General features: G+C 38.0%; 1 protein-coding gene across 1 annotated transcript in view; it reads right to left on the reverse strand.

Moving 5' to 3' along the window:
- Positions 1–23,075, reverse strand: part of GABBR2 (gamma-aminobutyric acid type B receptor subunit 2) — a gene marked incomplete at both ends in the record, with an annotated part of 450,697 nt that overhangs the window by 143,996 nt on the left and 283,626 nt on the right. Inside the window, 3 exons of the mRNA XM_084216671.1 lie at positions 8,748–8,880; positions 9,366–9,516; positions 12,551–12,631. Of these exons, the coding sequence (XP_084072797.1) occupies positions 8,748–8,880; positions 9,366–9,516; positions 12,551–12,631 (365 nt within the window). The remainder of the gene's footprint in view (positions 1–8,747; positions 8,881–9,365; positions 9,517–12,550; positions 12,632–23,075) is intronic.

The raw sequence follows: 23,075 nt of genomic DNA on the forward strand, positions 1-23,075 counted from the left end.
AAGAAAGAGATCTTGACTTGCAGACTTGAAACAGATATGACTGGTATTTAAAAAAAACCCTACCTTCATCAAATATTAAACTTCAAACAATTATTTTAAGTTTATTTTAAGTTTCAGCTTAAGAGCCACTGCATATATGAACAAGATGTTTCTTACATCTAGTAGGAGCATTACTTTTTATTTTCTTTTGGTAGTAAAACCCCTTTGTTTTTAACCTATCCATAAGGTGCTAAACATCTTTTATTTTTTTCAAGGAAGACAATTATTCTGCCAGATAATAAGCACGGGTAGGTTAACAATCTTATGTAACAATAGTTTGAATTCAATCCTATTTCCTCTCAACCTTGAGCTTTTGCTGGGTAGTCTAAATTTGCTGCTTTTTGATATCTTCACACAAATCTATCTGAGTCTCTCCCATCATCTCATTATGGGAATGGCGAAGTGCTTACTAATTATGAATCTGTGCAGCAGACATAAAAGTTACCTGATATACCACTCCTTATTAATAAAAGAAGCCATCTTATTGTGAACAATGAGTTAGTAAGGGAAAATCAGTAAGTGGTGAAAGTACCAGAAACACTCTGAATAAAGAAGTAAAAACCTCTGTTTATATATTCTAAGAATGAAGCTTACAAATCAACCCAGCATTTTAGGTGTTCTAACTTTCAGGTAAACAATATTATTTGAATTAATTTAAAATATTTTATTTTAATATAATTACAATTCTATATAAAATCATAAAATAAGGTTATCTTGGAAAAATAACTGAATTCATGAAAAGTTAAAACTTCCATTTTTCAAGAAGTTCCAATATTTTCATTTTTTGGACCATCAGAGCCTATGCATTCAGAAGATCACACAGTTACAATCGAGCAAGGAATGCCTGGGAAGATCTTGCATTCATGAAAATGTTGTGGATCAAGCAAGTGATGTATTTTACTGCTTTGTTAAATTGAAAGAAAAAATATAACCACCTGAACTGAGCACACTACACACTCAGGTTTTCCACGTTGCAGCTTTGTTAATGCTGTGTTAATCCAGTTTGCCAATCTCAAGTGAAAAAAGAAGATGAGATTAAAGACTCAGAGTGATGAATAAAAACCCCAAGTATCAGCACAAAAAACCTTCATGTGTTGTGTTAAAAGCTTCAAACTTCTTATCACTTCTCTAGGTGACTTTTCTGTTTAAAGTTTTTTTGGTTTTGTTCAGGTTTAAGATTCTTGCAAACACTTTTCCCCACCTCAAGATGTTAATTTTTTAATAAAACTTGCAAATCTTTCTTTTGTAGAACTTGACACTCGGCTCTCCAGCTTTGTTTATGAGACTTGGACTGATTCACTTAAGGAATATCAATAATGAACCAGACCTGCACACACCCTGGGTAGAAGCTGCAGTTCCCACAGGGTTAGGATGCAGCTGAACATTGCTGCTGAGCAGCTTGGCGGCATCTCAGTACTAGATCTAGGTACTTAAAAGGAACAAATGTGAAAATAAACCATGCTGTGCATTTAGGCCTGGAGAGCACAATTGTCTTTAAGTGGACAATTGCATTGATTTCTGTGGAGTATGCAGGAGTTGGAAATTAAGCACCTTCTATTTTTCTTGGAAAACTGGGGACATAATGGATAATTATGATGAACAATAATGTGTCATCTCAACAAGTTTTCTCTGGGTTATGGATCTGCTTCTATTAATGATGGCAAAATTGGCTGTGTGAACACAAGCAGACCCTAAAGAATGAGTTCATCCCTTTGAATTATACTTTTCTCATTTGTATCAGGCATTTTTGACAAATTTTTATGACTTTTAGCTCTTTTTTTTAGAATTTGTGTGGCACTAGCATAGATTTCTGTAAAACATAAGTGGCAATAATGCTAGAGAATTGAATCCTGCTGTTTTCACATAAATTAAATACAGAGGTTCATTGCATGCTGTGAGATCTCCTGTAGTGATTTCTTAATATCCTTTAGATCATTTTTCAGAGTTAATCTATGGGTAGTGTAAAAGATGTTATCATTTCTCCTGTTTCTATAAGGAAGCTCTAAAAATTGTCTCCTTTTTCTGCTGAAGGAGAGGAAAACATTCTAAAAATATTACCTTAATAAATCTCTGGCAAGGTTGTGGTATATATGCTTCAGTATACGACATAACTTTGTTTCTAGGATCTATTCAGCCTTATAACTTTTGTCTGTACTCTTTTTTCTTTACCCTCAAGAAAATGTCATTTACTAAAATAGAAGCTGATCAGGCTCATGTTAAACTCAGTAACAGAACTGCTGTCGAATTAAATAGGAGTGAGATCAGTCTCAGACTGAACGACAGTGAGAACAATTATGGAAGTGATTATACAGAAAAGGAAGATTAAAATTAACAGCTAAACAATTAAGTAGGAAATAAACTGAAGAATACACACAAAATTAAAAAGGCCAGATGAAAAACACAAACAAAGGCTCTGGTTTCCAGAGACAAAGAAATAGATTAGAGGTCTAAATCCTTTTGCAGTTCAATAGAAGTTGAGTGTCTGTCTGTTGGATTTTCTTTTAAATTCCTGGCCAAAACTAAACAATTTGAGCAAAAGGATTTGGCAAATATAAAGTCTAAAGAAAGGAAATGTTCCCCCCTCCCCAAAAAAAAAAAACAAACCCACAACAAACCAAAACAAAACCCTGAGTTATGGGGAATGCCTGAAGAGCATATAGGGCATGAATAAGACCATATCATCAACTACTATGCAAATATCAAGGCCACATGACTATTTGGTAGTACAGGGTCTAGTCTAAGAGCCTCTTACCCAGAGAGAAAACCACAGCTTTAGTGGTGGTGCTGCCTACATGTTTTCATTTCAGTCTGTTGCCTCAAAATTGGTTAAACAGAGGAAATGCAAAGCGATGAGCGAAGACAAAGCAGAAATAAATAAAAAGACAGAAGGTTCGTACATCTTCTCCCTCCTTTTAGATCTGCACTCAGCCAGCTTTTGGAGTTTTAGTAAATTGCCCACCATCCCCCTCACCCTGCAGCCTGCTCCCAACCCTAGGAGCCCGATCCACAACAGCTCACAAGGGTCTTTTCCTCCCTGTTCCTCACTACAGTCTATAAGTCTCTCTCTGATGCGTTTTTCAGGATGCCTCTCCACTCTTATATCACATGGCAATCCCCACCCTTCAGAGGTTCAGGGTTTCCCTAGAAAGGGTGAAATGTGGACCATGGAGTTCTACCTCGACTAGTTGTTCTCTCAGCATGACAGATATAAGAATATTAAATAAGAAACAGTAAAAAGGAAAAAACCCTGCCTTTCACGTTGTTGCAAGGCACAGAGTCAAAAGTGTTCATGACCCATAATTAAGAAAACGCTAAGTGCATCTGAGTATCTGGATACATTTAAAGGTCACATTTTAAAATGCACCTTTGAGAAGATATAAGGTCTATAACATCTACTGTTGCCATGAATGCACATGTCCCCAAGACGTTTTTCTGAGAAAAACACAATTTCTGGGTAGTCACACACACACACACTGTAGTAATGAGCTGGACTTTGTCAGTGGTCTGTACTCTCTCCTCTCTTTCTGCCTCTCCATCCCACCCCACTGGGTTGGTTTCTTCTTTCTGCGCAAAGAGTGTTTCCAAATGTCCACACCATGGCTGAGAGCAACCGACTGAAATCTAAGAGCCTGAGCACAGCCTGCAATGTGCAAAAACCTTCATGCCTTTTTTTTTTTTTTTTTACTTTATCCAAGCCAAAACATTGACTAGGCTCAGTAAGATCATCTGTAATCACAGAACCTCTGTCTATCTTTGGCCATTCATATAAACTATGCTAACTAGTGAGATGAACAAGACAAAGCATGCTTTATTTTAGTGCCTATGCAAATTGCAGTACTTAAATCCTCTTATATTTTATGTGACACCCTTGAGAATACTTTGGATTGTTAAGGATATTGAAAGGCAATTTCTATCTGCAGAATAGGTATCTCCTATCAAACATGAACCCTATATTCAATTATTCAAGACAGATCATTTGCCCCTTCCCAAGCACTGCAATGATCCAGTGCAGCACACTCCCCAGGAGAAAGTCCTGCTGCACATCAGAACTACCAAGACTGAGGAGAAGAGTTGTTCACTCTACTACTACCTAATGAACCAGACCTTTTTTTTTGTGGAACTATTGGTGAGAACTACGTGAGGTACTTTAAACATCTTCAGCCCCAACTCAATAACTAGATTTACTTATTTGAGGAAGATGCATAACAGAGAAGACAATGGTTGTCCTCAGGACCATAGTAGTTTTTTATTCAATAGCAGTTCCGACTTGGAAAGACATTACTCATCTTAAATGTAAATCATGAAATTCTCAGTGGAGTGTATTACAGAAGTCTAAACGTTATGATCGTATCTAATATTCTCGCTACTTTAAGTATCTCTATTTAGTATGTCACTTTAAACTCTATTCATAGGATATGTCACTAGCATTGCTAATTTTGAGTCTCTCTCTTCCATATAATGACTGCTTTCAAATATGCTTCCACTTGCTTGCATTTTTCCAGTTGGCATCACATCTCATTTCACACCCTTACTTCTAATTTTTTTTTTTCTATGATACCATGAATGATACAAATCATTCTCCTTCTCTCTCTCTCTAAAATACTTGGTACTTTGGCATACGTATGGACGTAATGAAATATTGTATTTCTTTTTCTGTACAACCAATAAAGTTGCTGTTAAGTAAGACATTATCTAATGCTTCAGTAATACACTGACCACTTTCTCAGAACTCACTGCTCCAGATCATTTTAATTCCATGTAATTGGAGTTATATGATACCTAATCTTTAATTCTGACATGGAATTAAATTATGTTACATTTGCTATTATGAGTTCTTACTGTGAAAACACAGAATTATTATGTATTTAAATATACTTGATTACCTTTCCATAGAAAATAGGCATACCAAGATAAAAATTAGTGTGTTTGGGAACCAATTATCCCCTCTATCACTCTGTCACAGAGTCCACATTTTAAAATTTTAAAGACTAATATAATAACCTTATTCAGCAAATTATTTTACTATATGTTTAAAGGGCTTGCTGACTCTTAACTCCACGTAACACTTGTTTCTATGTTTCAGCATAATAACTTATAGACCACTTCCTCCTACACCCAGTGCCTTACAGAGTGTAAAGTGGTAGTACAACTTAGCAAATAAATCCTTTGAACCTTTCAGGTGTTACTGGTGTAATTTTGGGTCATGTGTCAGTGTCCTTGGAATATTACAGCATTAGGCATATGCCACATATAGGCTTAAATTGTTGAAAAGTAAAAAAAGAGCTGATGTTGCAAAGCATTTCACCCTCCAAACAGCACTACAAACAACATGCTATAGAGGAAACAAATCCAAAAGAATTGAATGTAATACCTACAATCTGGAAACCATGTTTCCTGAATTTGTGAGGACAGAATGATAGAATGGCCTGGATTGTAAAATACCTTAAAGACCACCTATTTGCAATCCCTTTGCTGTGGCAGGAACACCTTAGTAAACACAGAAGTTTTAAGAACCTCCTATAAGTTTGCCAAAAATTGTCAAAATATTAAACAGAGACCATATATAACATATCCAATTGAGTACACTGGCTACTGTGTATATACTGCTACTCTGGTGAGACCTCATCACTTCTGAAATACAGAAGACAGCGAGGGTGATGGCTTGGTTTAGACAGGGGATAACACTAACAACAGCTTTATAGCTTTGCATGTGCTTATAAAGCTTGAATTAAAACTTTTGCTTCCCTTCCAAAATAACATCTCCTTTCATTGACATATGGCTCTTCTCTGTGTCCGAGATACAGTTGTTACACCCTGACGACTTGCCTCAATGGCTTTTTATGATTGTTCTCAATTGTAACTGCTTTTTTTAGAGACTTAGCCACAGTCTGAAATAAAATGGGAATTTTAAACTAATCTCTCATGGCTAGAATGAATAAACAAAATCATGCATTTCAAGGGAGATGATGAAGAGAGATTTGTCCTGGCCTGATCCTATAAGCACTTGTATCTGAAAGCAGACCTTATGAAACCACTGAGCATATTGCCCACATTGGAATAGGGATGTTGATGACATGGAGCCAAATGCATACTTTGTACCCAGCAATTGGTGGGTTTTTTGAGGAGAGGAGGAGAGAGACAAGAGTTATTCAACAGGTAAGTGTGTTTGCCTCCCGTATTTATGAATTTCCCAGCGCCAATTCAGAGTTTTCTAGATACAGTAAAAATACATTGTCACAGTGAATGGTAGCCGTGTAGAGATGATATCTAGGAGAAATATAAGCTGTCCAATTTAAAAGAATATAATTGGAGGAAAAAATTTAAAATAACTATTTTAATGAGTAGGATGTTGGAAAAAACCTTCCTAATGGGTGGCTACTGAAGGATTTGCTGCATCTATGACTGTAGTATTAATTGCTGACAGAGCTGGGGCTCATAAGATACATCAGTAGCCATGCACAGGAAAACACAATCAGAAATACTTCTGTGCTGGACTGAAAACATGGGAAACCAAGCTTTCTGAGGAGAAATCTCAGACTCTGCTCTGTTTATACAGCATTTAACCATGTATAAAAAAAATTTAAATCTCTGCTTAAGGCATGAGGTAATATTTCTTAATCAAAGTTTGGCTTTAGGACACAGCATTCTCCACCACCCCTTTCTTTTATTGGTCACCTAAGTCAAGTAAGTGTGGTACTCAAGTGAAGATCTACCCCTCTATGGCAGACACACAGACCTAACATAATGCTACAGATACAAATTGGAATAAAAGGAAGAGATACATAGGTTTTGACAAAATAAGCAGCCCACAGTTAAATTTTGTTGCATTTAGAAAATGAGACTAGCGATTACATTTTGAGAGGCAGATTAGAGAAAAATCAGAAGAAATATTCTAGCTCAGAGGCACAGGACTTTAGATATTGGTTCATTTTTCAGAGTTAAGGCTGAGCTGTTTCACATGTAAAACAGGACTCAAATTTAGTCTTATTTAGTCTTATATAGCTACATTTGGTTGGAAATCTGTTTCCTAGAACAGCTAGATGCTGATAAGTACCTCTGGTTCCCACTTCCTTCTGTTCAGCAGTGCATGACTATAGCCCAGTCATACAATGGCCTGCAGCCTGTCAGGGAACTCAAGAGCTCTGGATACAAGTCCCTCAAGACTGAGCAGACATCAAGACTAAAAAATTGTGTCCCATGCCACTAGATCCTTCTGCAATGGAGGATGAGAAAAGAATGGGGATTGACATCAACAATGAATTCCTAATGACACTTCTGTTCCATCAGAAGCTATTTCACAAAAAAGGACATAATTCCTGATTAAAAAATGGATGATATAATCTTCTACTTCCTACTGGCCCCACTGTATTCACAGAGTTATAGACTAGTTTGTGAGAGGTGAACAGGATCATCCTTTTTAAATCTTTAAAGCATCACTTTCTACTAGCTGTACTGAGAATTCGAGCTCTAGTTGTAGGAAGACTGGAGATTCTTTCCTTCTCCTTTCCTAAAGTTTTCTTAACATCTCCTTTCCTGAAGCTCCTAAAGTTTAGGTGTCTGAAATACAGCTGTGTCCAGGCCCAGCTAGGGAAGGTAAGACTTTCCTTAAATGTTCACCCATAGTAAGTCTTCTAGACCATCTTGGCATGTGCTATGGAATCTCCAGTGTTTTGAAATGGTCTAAAAAGATCACATGGTGTTTCACTTCCATAAGGATTCTAGTCAGTATGGAGGACTTCAGTTGACATATTGGGATGTATTTGCATCAACCAGCTTTAGGTATCAAATTTCATGTTTTGAATTGTCCTTTTGAAATAAAATTCCTCTCTTGACAGCCATGACGTCAGAAATTCAGACTCCTAAAAGCAACAGGTGCTGTGAATTGCAGCTTTCTAGAGACGTGAAGAAGAATCAAAATGATAGTGAAGCTAACTCCTGAGTAAGTGTGATATTTTTAGGCAACAGGTCAAGTAGAGTCATAGATTTTTTTGAGAAGATATTGGATAAATTTAAATGCTGTTTTGTACTGCTTCTGGAAGGAGTATCCTATCCCTTTCTTTGAAAACACATCTGTAAGTCAGAATAAGTGCATATCACATCAAACAATTATGACAAGTTTCTAGGTGGACATATTTAATTTGATTTCAGAGTTGCTTGTTTTAACTAGAATGTATTGTATATGAATCTAGGCTTGTGAGAATTTATAACACAACATGAAAATAGCAGTAGAAATCTTTGGAGAAGTGGCCTAAGAGACTGACTAAAGAGATCTAGAGAAGCAGCAGCCATGTAGTTTAAAATAATATGGAATGTATAAAGAAGCAGCTTTACAAGTATTACAAGTTGTCCTGCTACAAACACAAAAATCATCTTTAGTAAATAATCTTTCTAGATATGACTTCAAGACAGGAATATACATCTACCCTTTCAGTCTGAGGTTAAATCACCATGCATTTGAAATTTTCTATAAAAAACAATAACAATAATAACAACAACAATAAGAACAACAGCAACAAACACCACCACCATAATGAAGCTTTGTACATGTTTTAGAATTTGGTCCTAGATAATATCCCAGGAAAGAGCTATGAGAATCAGTGATTTAAAGGAATAACACATCCAACTACTGAACTTTTCCGTTTGCATTTTCTGTTTCTTGTGAGACTGAATTCAACAAGAATTGAACTAGAATATATGGAATTACTTACTGTGCAAAGTGTCTCAAATGTCTTTTCGGAGACGAAGGATCCATCAAGACCAAAAAGAAAAATAGATGCATAAGAAAGCATCCCTCCAAGGATAATAAGGTTGTTCATGTAGGGACTGGACATCTTTATTAGTCTATGGACAAAAGGTGATAGTGCATAAAGAGGAAAATATTACTGCTAGGCCACTAGAGCAATAAAGAAGAGCTTTTTGTAACCAGGCAAAGAGATAACTCTTCTAGAATTTCATGAAATCTAAAGGCATGCACAGTATTTGCTGTTTTATACAGTTTAGCATTGTTTCAGGTTTTTGAACGCTTAGTAAAAGGACCTCCTCTTTTACTGATGGATTAATTAGTTAGGGTTAATGTTATTAGCAGACAGTCAAACATAAAATAGTAAATTACACTTTTCAGACAGTATAAAAGAATTTAAATACAGTCTGCTTCAATGTGAGTATATTACCCCATGATTTCAATTAAATAGTTCTAAAATACCACCTTTCCACAGTTTCACATTTTCCTTACGTGCATATGTAGATAGATATATTTACATGACTGGTTCTACAAACAAGCATTAAATACAAAAGAATTTGTGATACAAGTAACATGAATGTCTTACTTCTGATTTCTGTTTTTGATGTTAAAGAACAAGAAAGCACTGGCCATGATCATTCCTAGGATTGTGAGGGCAGAGAGGATGCTGTAGAGAGGCAGGGAGATTTTGCGCAGCTCCTCTTGTATAATTGTTTTGTCCTTCGGAGGCTCGACTCCTAGAATTACATGAAGAAAAAGAAGGGTACAGCTCAACCAGATGTAGAATTTCTGCAAGAAACTTTGCCTCACCTAAGCACTATACCTTGAACTAGCACACTTAGCAACTGTGAACCACATCAGTAGTTGATGAAATCATTGACTTTGACAGACATATGTTAGTCACATTGATTGACATGAAGATTTGCATTTCTGGGCCAGGTAAATATTCTCTTTGGAAGAAAAGACACAACCATACCCCAGTGCAGAACCCTATACATGCTAACTAGCCTAATTTTAAAGTAAATAAGCTCTAAAATGCATACTTTGAGTGTAAATTTTACCAGGAGGTTATGCTTTTCTGAAACAATTAACAGAGCAATGAGTAGAAAACAGAAAGCATCATTCATTTCTGTGCCCACTGTTGTTGCCAGAGCAAATTCTAACAGCCTGTCTGGAGATAAGCCTTAGTGTAGCATCACTGGAACAGGGATTGATGCCCTGGGGCTGAAATGTGGTCCTGGGCTGTGGACATGGTGGGGGAAGCCCTAGGAGGAGGGAAGGCAGAGTTGTTGGTGCCCTCAGGATTCTGTAGAAAGGAACAATATGGGAAAATGGATAGCAAAAGTTTTATAGGGACAGATCCACTTTGCAGATGTGGATTTGAATGTCTGAACTTAAAAACTACGTTTAAAGCTGTGTACTTCATCGACAGTCAGCTCCAAGTAATTAAAGGCTTCTTGGTTTAGTGAGGAGAATCACTTTCCGACAACTGCAATAAAGCTCTGCATCCCTGACTTCCCACACTCCATTTCACCTGCTTACAAATTTTTTCCTTGGTGCAGGAGATTGGCAAAAGGCCTTTTGCATCACTGTCTTCCTCCAGAAACAGATTGGTGTGCCCTACATTTCCTGAGCCTGTCCTTTGGCATCGTCTCTCTGAAGGGGCTGCAAGGGCCACAGGGCTGAGCAGCTCCTTTCACAGCGCAGCTCCAGAGGCAGAGCTGTGAGTACCTGACTAGCAGCTGCCATGGCTAAATTTTACATCCACTCTTCTGCCTTCCACCTAAAAGAACATTCCAGGATTTACACAATAAAATAGCTTTACCTTTAAGAGTTAAGTTGAAAGGATTCAGACCATGGAAACTTGCTATCCTTTGGCCTTTATGCCCAACTTTTCAGAAAAAAAAATCCTTTAGATGCTTACTAAAAAGTGACAGTGAAGGGTCCATTTGTTGATTTAATACTGGCAAAAAGTACCTGAGATTTTCCTCTTTCCCTACACCTTGCATGTATTTACAGTCCATGGAAATTCATAAAATCAGACAAATAGCAAGCCAAAAAACCAATAAAATACATGCCTGATTTAAAAGTACTAACACTAAAAAATAAAATTTCACCCTACTGTTTCTACACTCTACAGAGTATATTGATGGTTTGTATTTATTAAATATATAAACACACAGTGAGTCAACAAAATTTACTTTCTTTTTTGTGCACTGGCCATTCAATCCTGTTGCTTCCTGTTGCTGTGGAATTTTAGGAAATGGTTAAAACAGGAACATTTTTACTACTCGCTATTTAAAATACTTAAAGTTACTAGACTTCCACTGACTGGAAGTCAGTGTCCTCCACATTGAATATCCAACTGTCTCAATGAAAAGCTAAGATGAGTCAAAGGAAAATCACTGTGAGTCACATAATACATCTTAAGACTACCATAAAACAGGTTATGGGTGGAAAGACCACCTTCAGATGTGGTCAGACCTAGCAGTCTTGTCCTTAAAAAAGACTGTAGAGAGACTTTTCCCCATCATATACTGTCTGTAAAGATGAAAAGTTCTGAACAAATGCAGTCTTCTGTAACTTGATCCATCCTACATATATTCTCTGGAAATTAATGGACTGAATCAATATTAAACCACATCATTAGTTCCTCCTTGCAGCAAAAAGTAATCTGCTGCTTCCCGGACTTTGGCAACCATGACAGATTCTGCACTCTTCATTTCCAAAGCCTCATTCCCTGGAGACATGTGAGAATGTGTATTTGTGTTCTTTTAAGTCCAGCAAGGGATATCAAAAGGAAGGGTGGACAGCTCCAGCAGATGGACAATTAGATCACTGCAGTGAAACTCCACCCATGGTCATGCAAACCTTGGGTGTTGGGACGCTGGGGAAAGGTGTAGTAGAGTACAACTGTACAACAGCTCGATGATCATCCACCTCACCAATCCCAGGGGAAAACCACACAGAGTTCACAAAGCTGACTTCACTTTCTCTCACTGAACTGCACCATAGCAGAGTTTAAGATTAAATCTTAAAATTTAGCTTTGAAAAGAACGTATACGCCTATACTCAACAGGAGACACCCTTAAAACTCATTCCAGCTTACACCTGGCTGCCATGACCATGGGCTCTTAAAACCATGGGTATGCTTGCACTCCAGCTGCTTGAGGGCCAAGCAAGTCCCTATGTTATGGAGCAGCATGGGATAAAAAATGGCAGGAAGACACAGCAAGAAATGCTCTATGCCTGCTGTGGATCTTCAGAGTGCTGCTGGTCTGAAAACCCTCTCTGGCCCTGTTTCCCATGGGCCATGTTAAAGCCAGCCTTGGTATCTTGAAAACCTATTTTCTAACTACCTACCAGATACCTCCCAAAGAAAAACAACTACCTCCTCCTCATGTCTGCAAACACAGAATATAAAAGCATCCCTCAGGTGAGATGAGCTGGGGGAGTGGGAAATGGGGATGAAATAGAACATTATTCATTGGTGAAGAACCTGCTTCTTGAATTATCAAAGAACATTTGTGTACACATATAAATTTGATTTTGCCCTATCATTGGAATAAAAAAGAAGTATATGGTATCAAAACACTGCAATTTTCTGTTCAGAATTCTATTTTTAAAGCACTTTTTCCCTCTTATTTTTCTACAGTGTCACAGCATTTGATATTAAAAATCGTAAAACATTTTTTTAAGAGCACATAGTCTTACAAACTACATACAGCTATCTGTATCACTCCTGCACCTCTTTCCAGTTTTGTCTCCTACCTTGGAACCTGATGCTGTTGTTGATTATTACCAATGTGTCATCCACAGCATTGTATTCTCCCACCTTAACTTCTTTTTGTTCTGCAGAGAAACAAACAAGAGTGATTGTTTATGGCAGTTCACATGTTCTCAACTATTTAACTGATTTTTTCTTTTTTGACAGTGTGTCAAAAGGAAAAGAAATATGAAAGAATAAGGCATGAATAATTAAATCAGAATGCCAGACAGCTAACATCATTAAAAGAAACATTTCTGGTACTTGAAAGAAATGTAAAGCATTTTTAAGAACTCATTTACATAATCAGAAAATTTCTATTGGACACAGTCATCTCTAGCTTAAAGATCACAGAGTTTCTTACTGGCTCACACTATGCCACAGGACATTTTTACTGGGAGAACACACACTGCTAAATCAGACATTCCCCTCCCACTTAAACAACTAGGACATCTTGCTTTGTGAAGTATTTCCCAGGAGAGTGATGGTGGCAGGCTCCAGCCAGGGAGGAGCAGACTGGCCAGTTAGCAGATATGCTGGGAATCAAATCTCTTACTCTGAGTGAGAATTAGCAACTCATTAGTACCCTGACTGCAAAACACACTCTGTTATATAACTAAAGCCAATGCGTACTTGAGTTTAAATTTTACAGTTAGTCTCATCTGGTATTTTGGGACTGTTGTCACATCTATGGCCTTCTTGTACCTGATAGAATAGAGTATGCAGATAGAGGAATTTGTTTGTTTGCTGCCTTGGCCACTGTACCTGGAACTCTGACATGCATTTATCCCACACTTTTGATAGCATCTGGCATCAATTATTTTCTGCTATTTTTGTTAGTTGAGCATTTGGTATGGCTTAGAAGTACAGGAGCTTACTGAATTATCATTTTTACACTGAAATGTTTACATTTTTATGAGACTTACAAACCACAGGCTAAAGATTTAACTATTGGCTAAAGATTTCTTTGAAGAGCTGGCTCAGCAGAGACAAAAATTTCCTTTCAGGCCTCTGTGTCTGGGCATGCACAACCCAATTTACATTTAAATTCCGAGCTCATGACCCTATTTGTGACACTGATTTTGGGAACTGATGATCTTGAGCTAGATGGCAAATTTGGAAAGACTGTGTTTCACCCAACAGCTCCACATTAACCTTTTCTCCTTTCTCACTCAAAGTGATTTTGCCTGTTCAGCTCTGCTGAATAGAGCATCTAGCTCCATTTTAGTAAAACCTACAGTCTGACTAATACTAATCTGAGAGCTCACAGGAGGCAAAAATTTCCTTAACACAAACTACTATTTTTATTGGTATGTTGTTATATCTATTGCTAAATTTTTAAAATTGTCTACAAGAAATTGTAGACTGGGCTGCAAATCTGACAGATCTGTCCTAGGCTTCTACTGCACACCCAAGAGCTGGAGTTTGCAGTTCTGAAGACTCATTTGCCTTTCCCATGAGTATGATCCACTTGGATGGACCTAAAACTGGTTTGGAATAAAAGTAAAATCCCCTGGTGTCCAGCAGCAGTTCCACAAAGCCCATCCACATAGCACCACATACTTTGGAAGTGAATATAATTTTATAATTTCTGTCACAGACTGAACATTCACTCTGGAACAGATGCACTTATCAATTCTTGACAATCTTAAATAAAATATTCCCAGCAGTCATCTAAAAGCTAAAATGGTTAATGCTAAAACCAGAACCAATCTACTTCCATTTGTATTTGTAGCATGACAGCTGTTACCTGTAGACCTAAAACATCAAAACACAACCTAGAGAGAAGGGAGAAAAACATCAGGATGCATATTGAAAAACTATGGGCATATTAGATACCAGATAGTCCAGAGAATCTCCTGACAGCACAAGGGGATGACACACACCTTGGTGCTGGTCTAGCCCCAGCTTCACAGCAACAGGCTAAAGCCTCCTAGCTCTGATGAGCACAGAAGGGAAATGAGTAATTGCTCTGCAACAACTCTGTGTGGAGAGTTTACTGGGACTAGATGAGACGTGGGAAGCACATAAGAGGTGGAGAAAGATGTACAAACAGCAGTGTAAATTTGTGGTGTGATTACAGTACTGAAATTAAGGAAGCTTTTCTGTGATTATTTCGTGTGACAGATGACGCCATTTCTTTTCAGCACTTATGAATTCTTACATGGTTTCCTTCACAGGTGACGTAACACTGAGAATGTGCCTGTCCTATAACTAGCCAGCCTGGCTACCAGGAGCCAACCCTTGTAGGAATGGAGCTCAGTACTCAGAGAAACAAGCTTCCACGGTAGCCTGAAGAGCAAGATTTTTTGATTTAGAAACCCAAGAATGTAGGAAAAAAACCCCAATATTTACTATCAGAAAACCACAAGATCAATGCCTTGTCCCTTACCAACAGGAAAGGACGGTTCATAGAGGACATGCCACACTTTATTGAAGTCAAGAAGAGCCATAAAGATATTTGATGTCTTAAAGTAGTGACAGCTGTGGAAATTAGTCTGTGAGGGAAATAAAACACACTTTTATTGAGAGAAGGATATACTATCCATTTTATGGTGTGATTACAGGGGTGCTGAAGGGAAGACACAAAAAGTTTTCTTGTGATCCTTTTTTCTCCCAGCAAGGACAACTACAGATGCTGGTTTTTCAGATCCTCAAGCACAAGTGCTGATCAGTGACAAAGCCATTTCCAAATATTACTTAAAGGAAGCAAGAAGGCAGGACTGTGGTTCTCTTCTCTCTTGCACAAGTCAATACAGCTAAGGATGGGACTGCAGGCTCACTTTTCCATATGCCATTCCCTTCAGTTGCCTTTGGAAATTCTGAATTATTAAAGTTAGTATAGTATTTGTATAATGTAGCTCATATCTGTCAAACCTCTGAGTGTTAATAACAAAAGGACAGGAGAGAGTAGAACTCCTTCAAAGAAACACCAACAAAGTGCTTTTCAGATTATTCAGAATTTGATGTTTGCTTCTTTCTGTAGTGTTTCTATTATTTTTAACTAGATCTTTCTGTAATCATAATCGAGATATTGTGTTGAAGTTCACAGTAGAATGCATAAGAAAAATATGAGGGAAAATGTACTGTTCTTTCACAAAGGGACAAGAAAGTATAAAAACTAGCCAACCCAGATAAAACTGGCCCATTTACAATGAGAATTACAGGCATAATTTGCAGTCACATTTACAGAAAAATGTGACTGTAAATTGTGCCTATAATTCTCATGGAATTATAAACAATCCTTATTGTTAATTAATTGTCACAGAATAGATTACTTATATGGTCAAGATGGAAGCCTTCTACCAACAAAGAATGAGATACTCTTACAGGTATATTGAAATGTTTTTCTCTGCATATTTTATTACAGAATTTTATAGCCCACTTTAAGCAACTCCAGACAAATTGACTCTCTACCACTTAATTAATTAGCTCACATTTCACAAAGTTAGTACAGAGGATTTTCAGGAGCATATCAGGTGCTTACACGTTCTTGTTGAATAAAAGCAAAAAAAAAATCCTGCAACTGATATCAGCTGAACGAAACAAACTTACCAAAATGCACAGCAGTATTATGATTGCCAGTTTGACTGTTATCCACTTACACTGAGAATTTCCAGATGAGACTATTCTTAGTTTTACTTCCTTTCACTATATGTCATAATTTCTATTTTCACCACATTTTTGTAAGTGTACTTATTCACACCTCATGAAGACAGTTTCTACTCAAAGTGTTTAAGGATGAGAGAAATGCACTTGCAATGCATAAGAGATGGGACAGATGGATTTCCTTTATTTTCCTCTATGTAGACAATGCTGTCTTGCTTTCAATGACACTGCATCTAATAACACCCTCAGTGTTAAGCTAATAGCTTAGCTAACTAATAACTAAGCTAATAGCACCCTCAGTTATGTCAGTCTGACTGCAAATAACTCTCAGGGTGATGCAGTTAAGCCAACACAAAAATGTTTGTATCAGTATAAGCACCAGTACAAGGCCCCTCTGAAAAACCACCGTATCCTAAAACATTTCAAAAATATGTATATTGATATTCATATTCATTCATTAACTCCTATATGTCTGCTTGGATATACTCATGTAAAAACTACATATGTGCCTACCTACTATGTCTACCATGAAGCCAAATTACATGTCTGTCCTAACATCATTGCAGTGCCTAAACCACATGGCTCCAAATGAAGATTCAGGATTTCAAAGCTCATCATAGCTTACCATAGCTTGACACAAGTAAGAACACTGTTATGTCACTGCAGCTCTTTATAAACTTAGAATCCCATGCAAACTACAAAGAGAAATATGAGCAAGTGATGAGTATTCACTTTCCAACAAATATGAAGTAAATTTTAAAGTAAATTTAATAAACTTAGCATGAACTATTTTCCAGATAACTAAGGGTAATAGAGGTTTCTCATCTAGAGGACACAGGCTATGCTCGATTTAGAAGCAGCAGAAAAATAATATTACATATAGCTGGAAGTCTAAAAGTATCTAGGTCTTAGTTCTGAAAAACCATGCCTGAAAAAGGTGCCGCCTCCATGACTCCTCCTTGAAAAGCTTTTCAAATTTTTTTTATATAACCTCTCCTGCTCATCCACACAGTTAATGATCGCTGTACTCCCTTAAACCTTCCTATTTAACAATCCCTTCTCCCACTGTCTTCCAGATGCCCCTTTTGCTTAACCATCCTAATTCAGTGGGAGTGATTAGATGTTTAGCCTTTTAGAAAATCTTGCTGCATAATCAGCACTCAGCAGCCTGTCTCAGGAACCAATATTATTAAACCTTGTCCTACAACAGAACCATTTTGTTTCTGAGCATTTTTCCTTATTCATGCATCACAGCTCAACAGGACTGCTGGCAGCTACAGGGAATGCTTAGTCATCAGATCTCAGAAGAATTTTGGAAGAGTTTGCCAGCAGGTGAAACTAAGCACAGTCCATAGGGACCTGAAATACTTGAAGAAAAGAATGGATCTAAAATTTGGAAAGATTTTCTGGTGATTTCAGCTGGGGTAAAGTTAATTGTCTTCACAGTGGCTAATACAAGACTGTGTTCTGGATTTCTGCTGGACACAGAGTTGATAATACAGAGATGGCTTTGTTTTTGCCGAGAAGGGCTGACACAGAGTCAAGACCTTTCTGTTTTTCCTGCTGACACGTTGGCAAAGGGCTGGAGATGAATGGGGGGCTGGGATGAGACAGAGCCAGGACAGGTGATCTCAGCTGACCAAGGGATATTCCAGGCCATATGGCATCATGCTCAGGATATAAGGCGAAGGAAGAAAGAAGAAAGAGAGGAGTGACAGCATGTGTCTGGGGCTGTGCTCTCCTAGAAATGGCCGAACAGCTGCCTACCCATGGGAAGTGGTGAATGAATTCTTTGTTTTGCTTTGCTTGTGTGTATGGCTTCTGCTTTTCCTGTTAAACTTTCTTTATGTCAACCCCTATCCTTCTATCCTGGCTTTTATCTTGTCAATTCTCTACCCAGTCCTGCTGGTGGACAATTGACCAAGCAGCTCTGTAGGGTTTGGCTGCTGACTGGGGTTAAGCCACGACAGATTTTAATCTCAAATTTCAAATCAGTCTCCTAGACACGAATGAAAAATCATGCCACTGCACAAGTACTCACACTTTCAAAGACACATCTGACTTGTCTTAAAGCTCACCATTAGCAAGATATTGGCAACTCGTTGATAGGTTCAGTGCAGAGAGTGAAGGGTGCTCTGACACATTACATTATGGTGTCCTAAGGCTTGTCTCTCTCCAATTTAGCTTCTGCTCACACTCCCTTTTAAAGAGTGAATGCATGCCTTAAACACTTTACACTGCCAGTCACCTAGCAATCATTTGTCACTGACAGGTCTTAGGTCTTCTTTCTCATTCCCTCCATTGCCTCCTGGGAAGGCTCCTGAAGAGATTATGTGCTGCACTGAGCGACAGCAATCCTGCGGCCAAGACTGTTCAGAGAGCAGGCACAGGAAAGAAGACCGGCCAACGCAAACAGTGAAAAAGTTAAGCTGCAGGCTGAAAACTGATGCCAAAGCTGAGAACACTTCCCATGTTTCAATAAATCCTGTGCAAATTGCCTGCAAAGTCTCTGCTAACCTGGCCTACCTGTCTCACTCGTTTTGAAAGCTGTTTCATGAAATAACGATCTACCAAATAACTGGAAATGCAGTCTCAAATGCCTTTACAACAATGAATGGAGCTAAGTGTCAGGAAAGCTAATTTCCTTCAGAATAAATACTGAAACATTTCATGTTGTGGATCATGTAGAAAGTCTTAGCAAATTAATGGAATCTTAACTTTCATAATATATCCTTGTCAGACAGGACTGAGAAGCTTTTCAGTTATCCTTATCACATATCAGCAATAACCAACACCAGTTGAAAGTTTCCAATTAAAAAAAAAAAGAATCACAATAGAAGCTTATAAATAATGAATGAGCAAAACCTTTTTCATTCACTTGCAGGCAACCATTTCTTTGTTTAAAGACAAAAATGCTGAGATTAAGAATCACAGTTCAAATAAGGAAGAAAATGTCAGGTCAGATAGAAGATTATTCTTCAGCAGAAGCTGCCAGAAAAGAAAGACTCAAGGAAGAAAAACATGTTACCTTTGCAAGGATTTGAATTGTGACAGTTTTTACCCTTGTAATTAGAGTTTTAAAATTTATTTTGCCCTAAGAAATGCTACTTCCATCTTTAAGTGAAGCATATCTATTTCCTTCATTTAAAGATTTATTTATGTATTCTATTTATGAAATCCTAGATTTCATTGCTTTGGAAACATATAGACAGAGCATACAGGAAATCTTGAGTTATGAAAGCAGTATATATAACAAGTGATAATTACTCCTCATAGCCCGTTCTCTGGCCATAAATCTTTCAGTCATCCATAAAGCAAAATAGACAGAAAGGTCAGACCACACAAAGTCCAAATAGGGTATCCTTAGAGTCAGGATAAAAGCTAAGGAGTCTTAACCCTGGGTGTATTTCACTATGTTAGTAACAGTCTTTTGCCAAAAGGACAAAGCAAGCAAGTAGCATATAAAATATTAAGTAACCTGAGCTCATAAAAGGATCTAGAAATTTTGCAGTCCAAGAAGATTCTTCTATATAAATTTCAAGAATTTGCATTTTTATGAGGTTTTAAAAATTATTTTTACTGATTCTTTTATAACTTTGTTTTCACCTTCCTTATTATACTTCTGTCTCTTACTTGGTTTGTTAGACTGACTTCTAGCTCTGAATAGAAACTTAGTAGTATAGTTCATATGGATTTAACACCTACAAATATTAAGTATTTATATATTATGCATCAAAGAAAGAGCTATATAATGAAATAAAATAAAAGACTGTGTTTAAAACAATTATTTCTTTAAATGTGAATTGTTAACACTATCATTATAGCTTTCATTCAGGAAACTGAGAAAGGTATAAACAAATATAAAGAAATGAAGGCAGATCATCCATAGAGCATAACAACAGTTGTGCTAAAGCAAATAAACAGAGCTTACATTAATTCTTCTGCATAGAAATTCTTGTTTCTTAGGATGCTTAATAAAGTCCTTCACAGTTTGAAATAAGGTTGCTGCACATGAGATCACACTTTTTCTTGGATTTAATAACTGTAGCATAAAATATTGACTGATATCACACTGTATAACCTGAAATGTATGTCAGTAATTTGAATCAACTCTAGTAAGTAAGTTAAAAGATAAAAATATATATTCAAGTGGATATGGTATGATTATATTCTAGGATACATGGATAGGCAATTACTGCGATATCTTAGTCTAGCCAAGGGTTGTTCTGTTCTACTGTTCATTGTCTTTTATTTATTTGATTAACTTTTCAAAGAATGCAAATCCTCATAATTCTAGGAGTTTATTTGGCAAAATAAATTATTCTTTAAAATCGAATGGTGTAATTATACATGTCTTATTTAATATTAATATTAATGTTTATCTAAATGTAGCATGGTCTACAAAAATTGATATTTATAACATTTATCAATCTGAGTTACTTCCTGGCAGAGTCCAAACCTAGCAGGATTTTCTTGACTCAGAATTTACAATGGGAAATAATATTGTACATATAAAGCTACAGGCAGCAATCATGAGAAGACATTTGCTCTATTAATAAATGATAACTTCATTACTTGTTTTGTCATACACGGGTCCATTTTCTACAGGGGTGTGTGAGCAAATCAGCCTGTGCAAGCCTGGGCTGACTTCCCGGGAGAGCTCCCAGGAGCTTCCCAGGTTGGAAAGGCCATCCAGGCAGTGACAGGTTTGGACATGGATACTACTGATCTGCAGAGAAGCCCCCCTGGCAGCAGCCCAGGGCCCAGCAGCAGCTCCATCTGTCAGAGTCTCTCTGGGAGAGGAGAACTGAAGGCAGGACCATGCAGGGCGGGGAGGTGGCAGTGAGAGAGGCAGTGGCCACGTTCTCTTGCCTCCTGAGCTTGATTTCAGAGCACTAAAATGTCAGAGACTGTGAGGCAGAATTCCAAATAAACCATGACACTGCACTCATTCAAAGGTAAGGGACAGCAAACCATAGGAGTGCAGTGCACCTGTTTCAAAATCTATGGTGTTTCCAAAGAGACCCAAGATGACAGAGCATTAGTGTATCCACATCTTTTATCCAAGGAGAATAAATGCAATCATTATGTCCCTGGTGTCCTGGAAACTCAGTCTGAAGAAGCACAGTGTGCACTATCAGGATAGTCTGGCAAAAGAAAGATTTGGATCATTATGAAATTACCAGATTTTTTTTTTTTCAGTTATGCCAAAAGTTACTCACAAATTTAAATCCATCAAGCAGTGTCATTGAGGGAAGCAAAATCTGGGAATAGCACTGCTATCAGTTTTTTCTGACTTACTAGGGTAAAGTACACACGCAGTTTAAAAATCAAGACACCCAGTGACCTAATCCCAGTTCCCATCTGCTAGCTCAGCATTTAAGCTTTGCATGCAAACATGAGAGATGATGTGACAGAAGATATCCTGACAGGAAAGACAGGGTCCCCAGGGACCTGGATGACCCTGACTCCAGCCCAGCTACATACTCTGATTGAATGAGAAAGGACATCAAGGTGACCTTTTCCTCCTCTGGTACGCTTAATATTCCAGAATTTCATTTGGTTTTCTTGTGCATGCCCAAAAGAAATGCTTTGCTACAACTACGTAAGCTTATTACTTAAGTAACTGAAATTCTAAATTCAATGTGTAATAGCAATTGTTTTTTGCAGTAGACAAAACAAATTTTAAAACCCAAGTCAGTTACTTAGAAAGCCTGATGTGGTTACCTTTTCCCAGAGAGGCTTTTGTTGTCAGTGTGGTGATGCACAGCAGAACAGTTTGAAAGTAGCCCTGGTCTGTGCACAGCTTCAGCTGATCTGCACACGGCTGCTAAGTCTCTGCCACTGTGTTTCAGTGGCTGCTCAGACATACAGGATGAGCTACATGATGTAGTTCTCCTTTTGAGGGCTGGTTAGCCCTTGCTAACTTAAATGATAACCTAACTTAAGTGCACAACATGACAGAAGTAAAAATGTCCCCCAGAGCAGAAGATGTGTGCTTGACCAAAGGATCACGCCAGCATTCCCGCCTCCCAGCAAGGCTGTTTTCCCTTCACTTAGCAAGGCATGCCTGCTTTCTGGTGATCCCACATGAACTCCATTTTGGCACATTTGGATGCATACCTATGATTATATCATTAGGGCCTTCCCTCACCTTCTGTCAGGGCTGTGTTCCCCCACCCGCCCCTGGCAGAGGAAGGCTCAGCACATGCTGAGCAGCCTCCCAGACGGCTGTGCCTGCTCTGCTCCAGCTGAGAGGCCCTAAACCAAGATGCTCTGGCTTATTCCTTATGTACTGCATCCTTAAACTTTTACAGAGTTAAGAGAGTGTGATTTAAAGGTTGTAGTTTCACAATTACCAAGGCTGAAAACGCAGGAGAGCAGCAGCTGCTGTGCACATTATGTGTGTTAGATCTCAGCTACTCATGATGTCCTTGAATAACCGTTCTTGCCATTACACCAGGTGGCCTGTGAAAACACTGCAGCTCGTGAAGAGCATTTGTCATGATTCAGGGTCAAACCCAAAGGCAGATTTCCCACTGTCCTCATCCTAATATACAAAATAAGGAGGTTGAGGCAGTGCAGATTCATACAAATCTGCAAATTCTATGCTCTTTCCTGTCTAATGATTTGTACTGTAGCTGCCAAAGTTTTTTCCTGTACAAGAAATGCAGTTTTGAGTTATCCAGGCTGATTTATTCCAAATACTTTATTCAGGACTTGTAGGGGAATAATTCAGGAAAAACTTTAGAGCAACAAAAAGCCCACTTGTGCTGTAACCTGCAACTACAAGTGAACACTTACTGAGATACAGGGCAGACTACAAGGGCCCCCAAGTAGCAATACCCCCCCTAGATCCCTGTTTCAGTTTCTGCTGCTGAGATGAACAGGACAGCTGTCACTCAAAGAGCCATCAAAAGC

Source organism: Fringilla coelebs, assembly GCF_963513975.1.
Source record: "Fringilla coelebs genome assembly, chromosome: 1".
Lineage (NCBI taxonomy): Eukaryota > Metazoa > Chordata > Aves > Passeriformes > Fringillidae > Fringilla > Fringilla coelebs.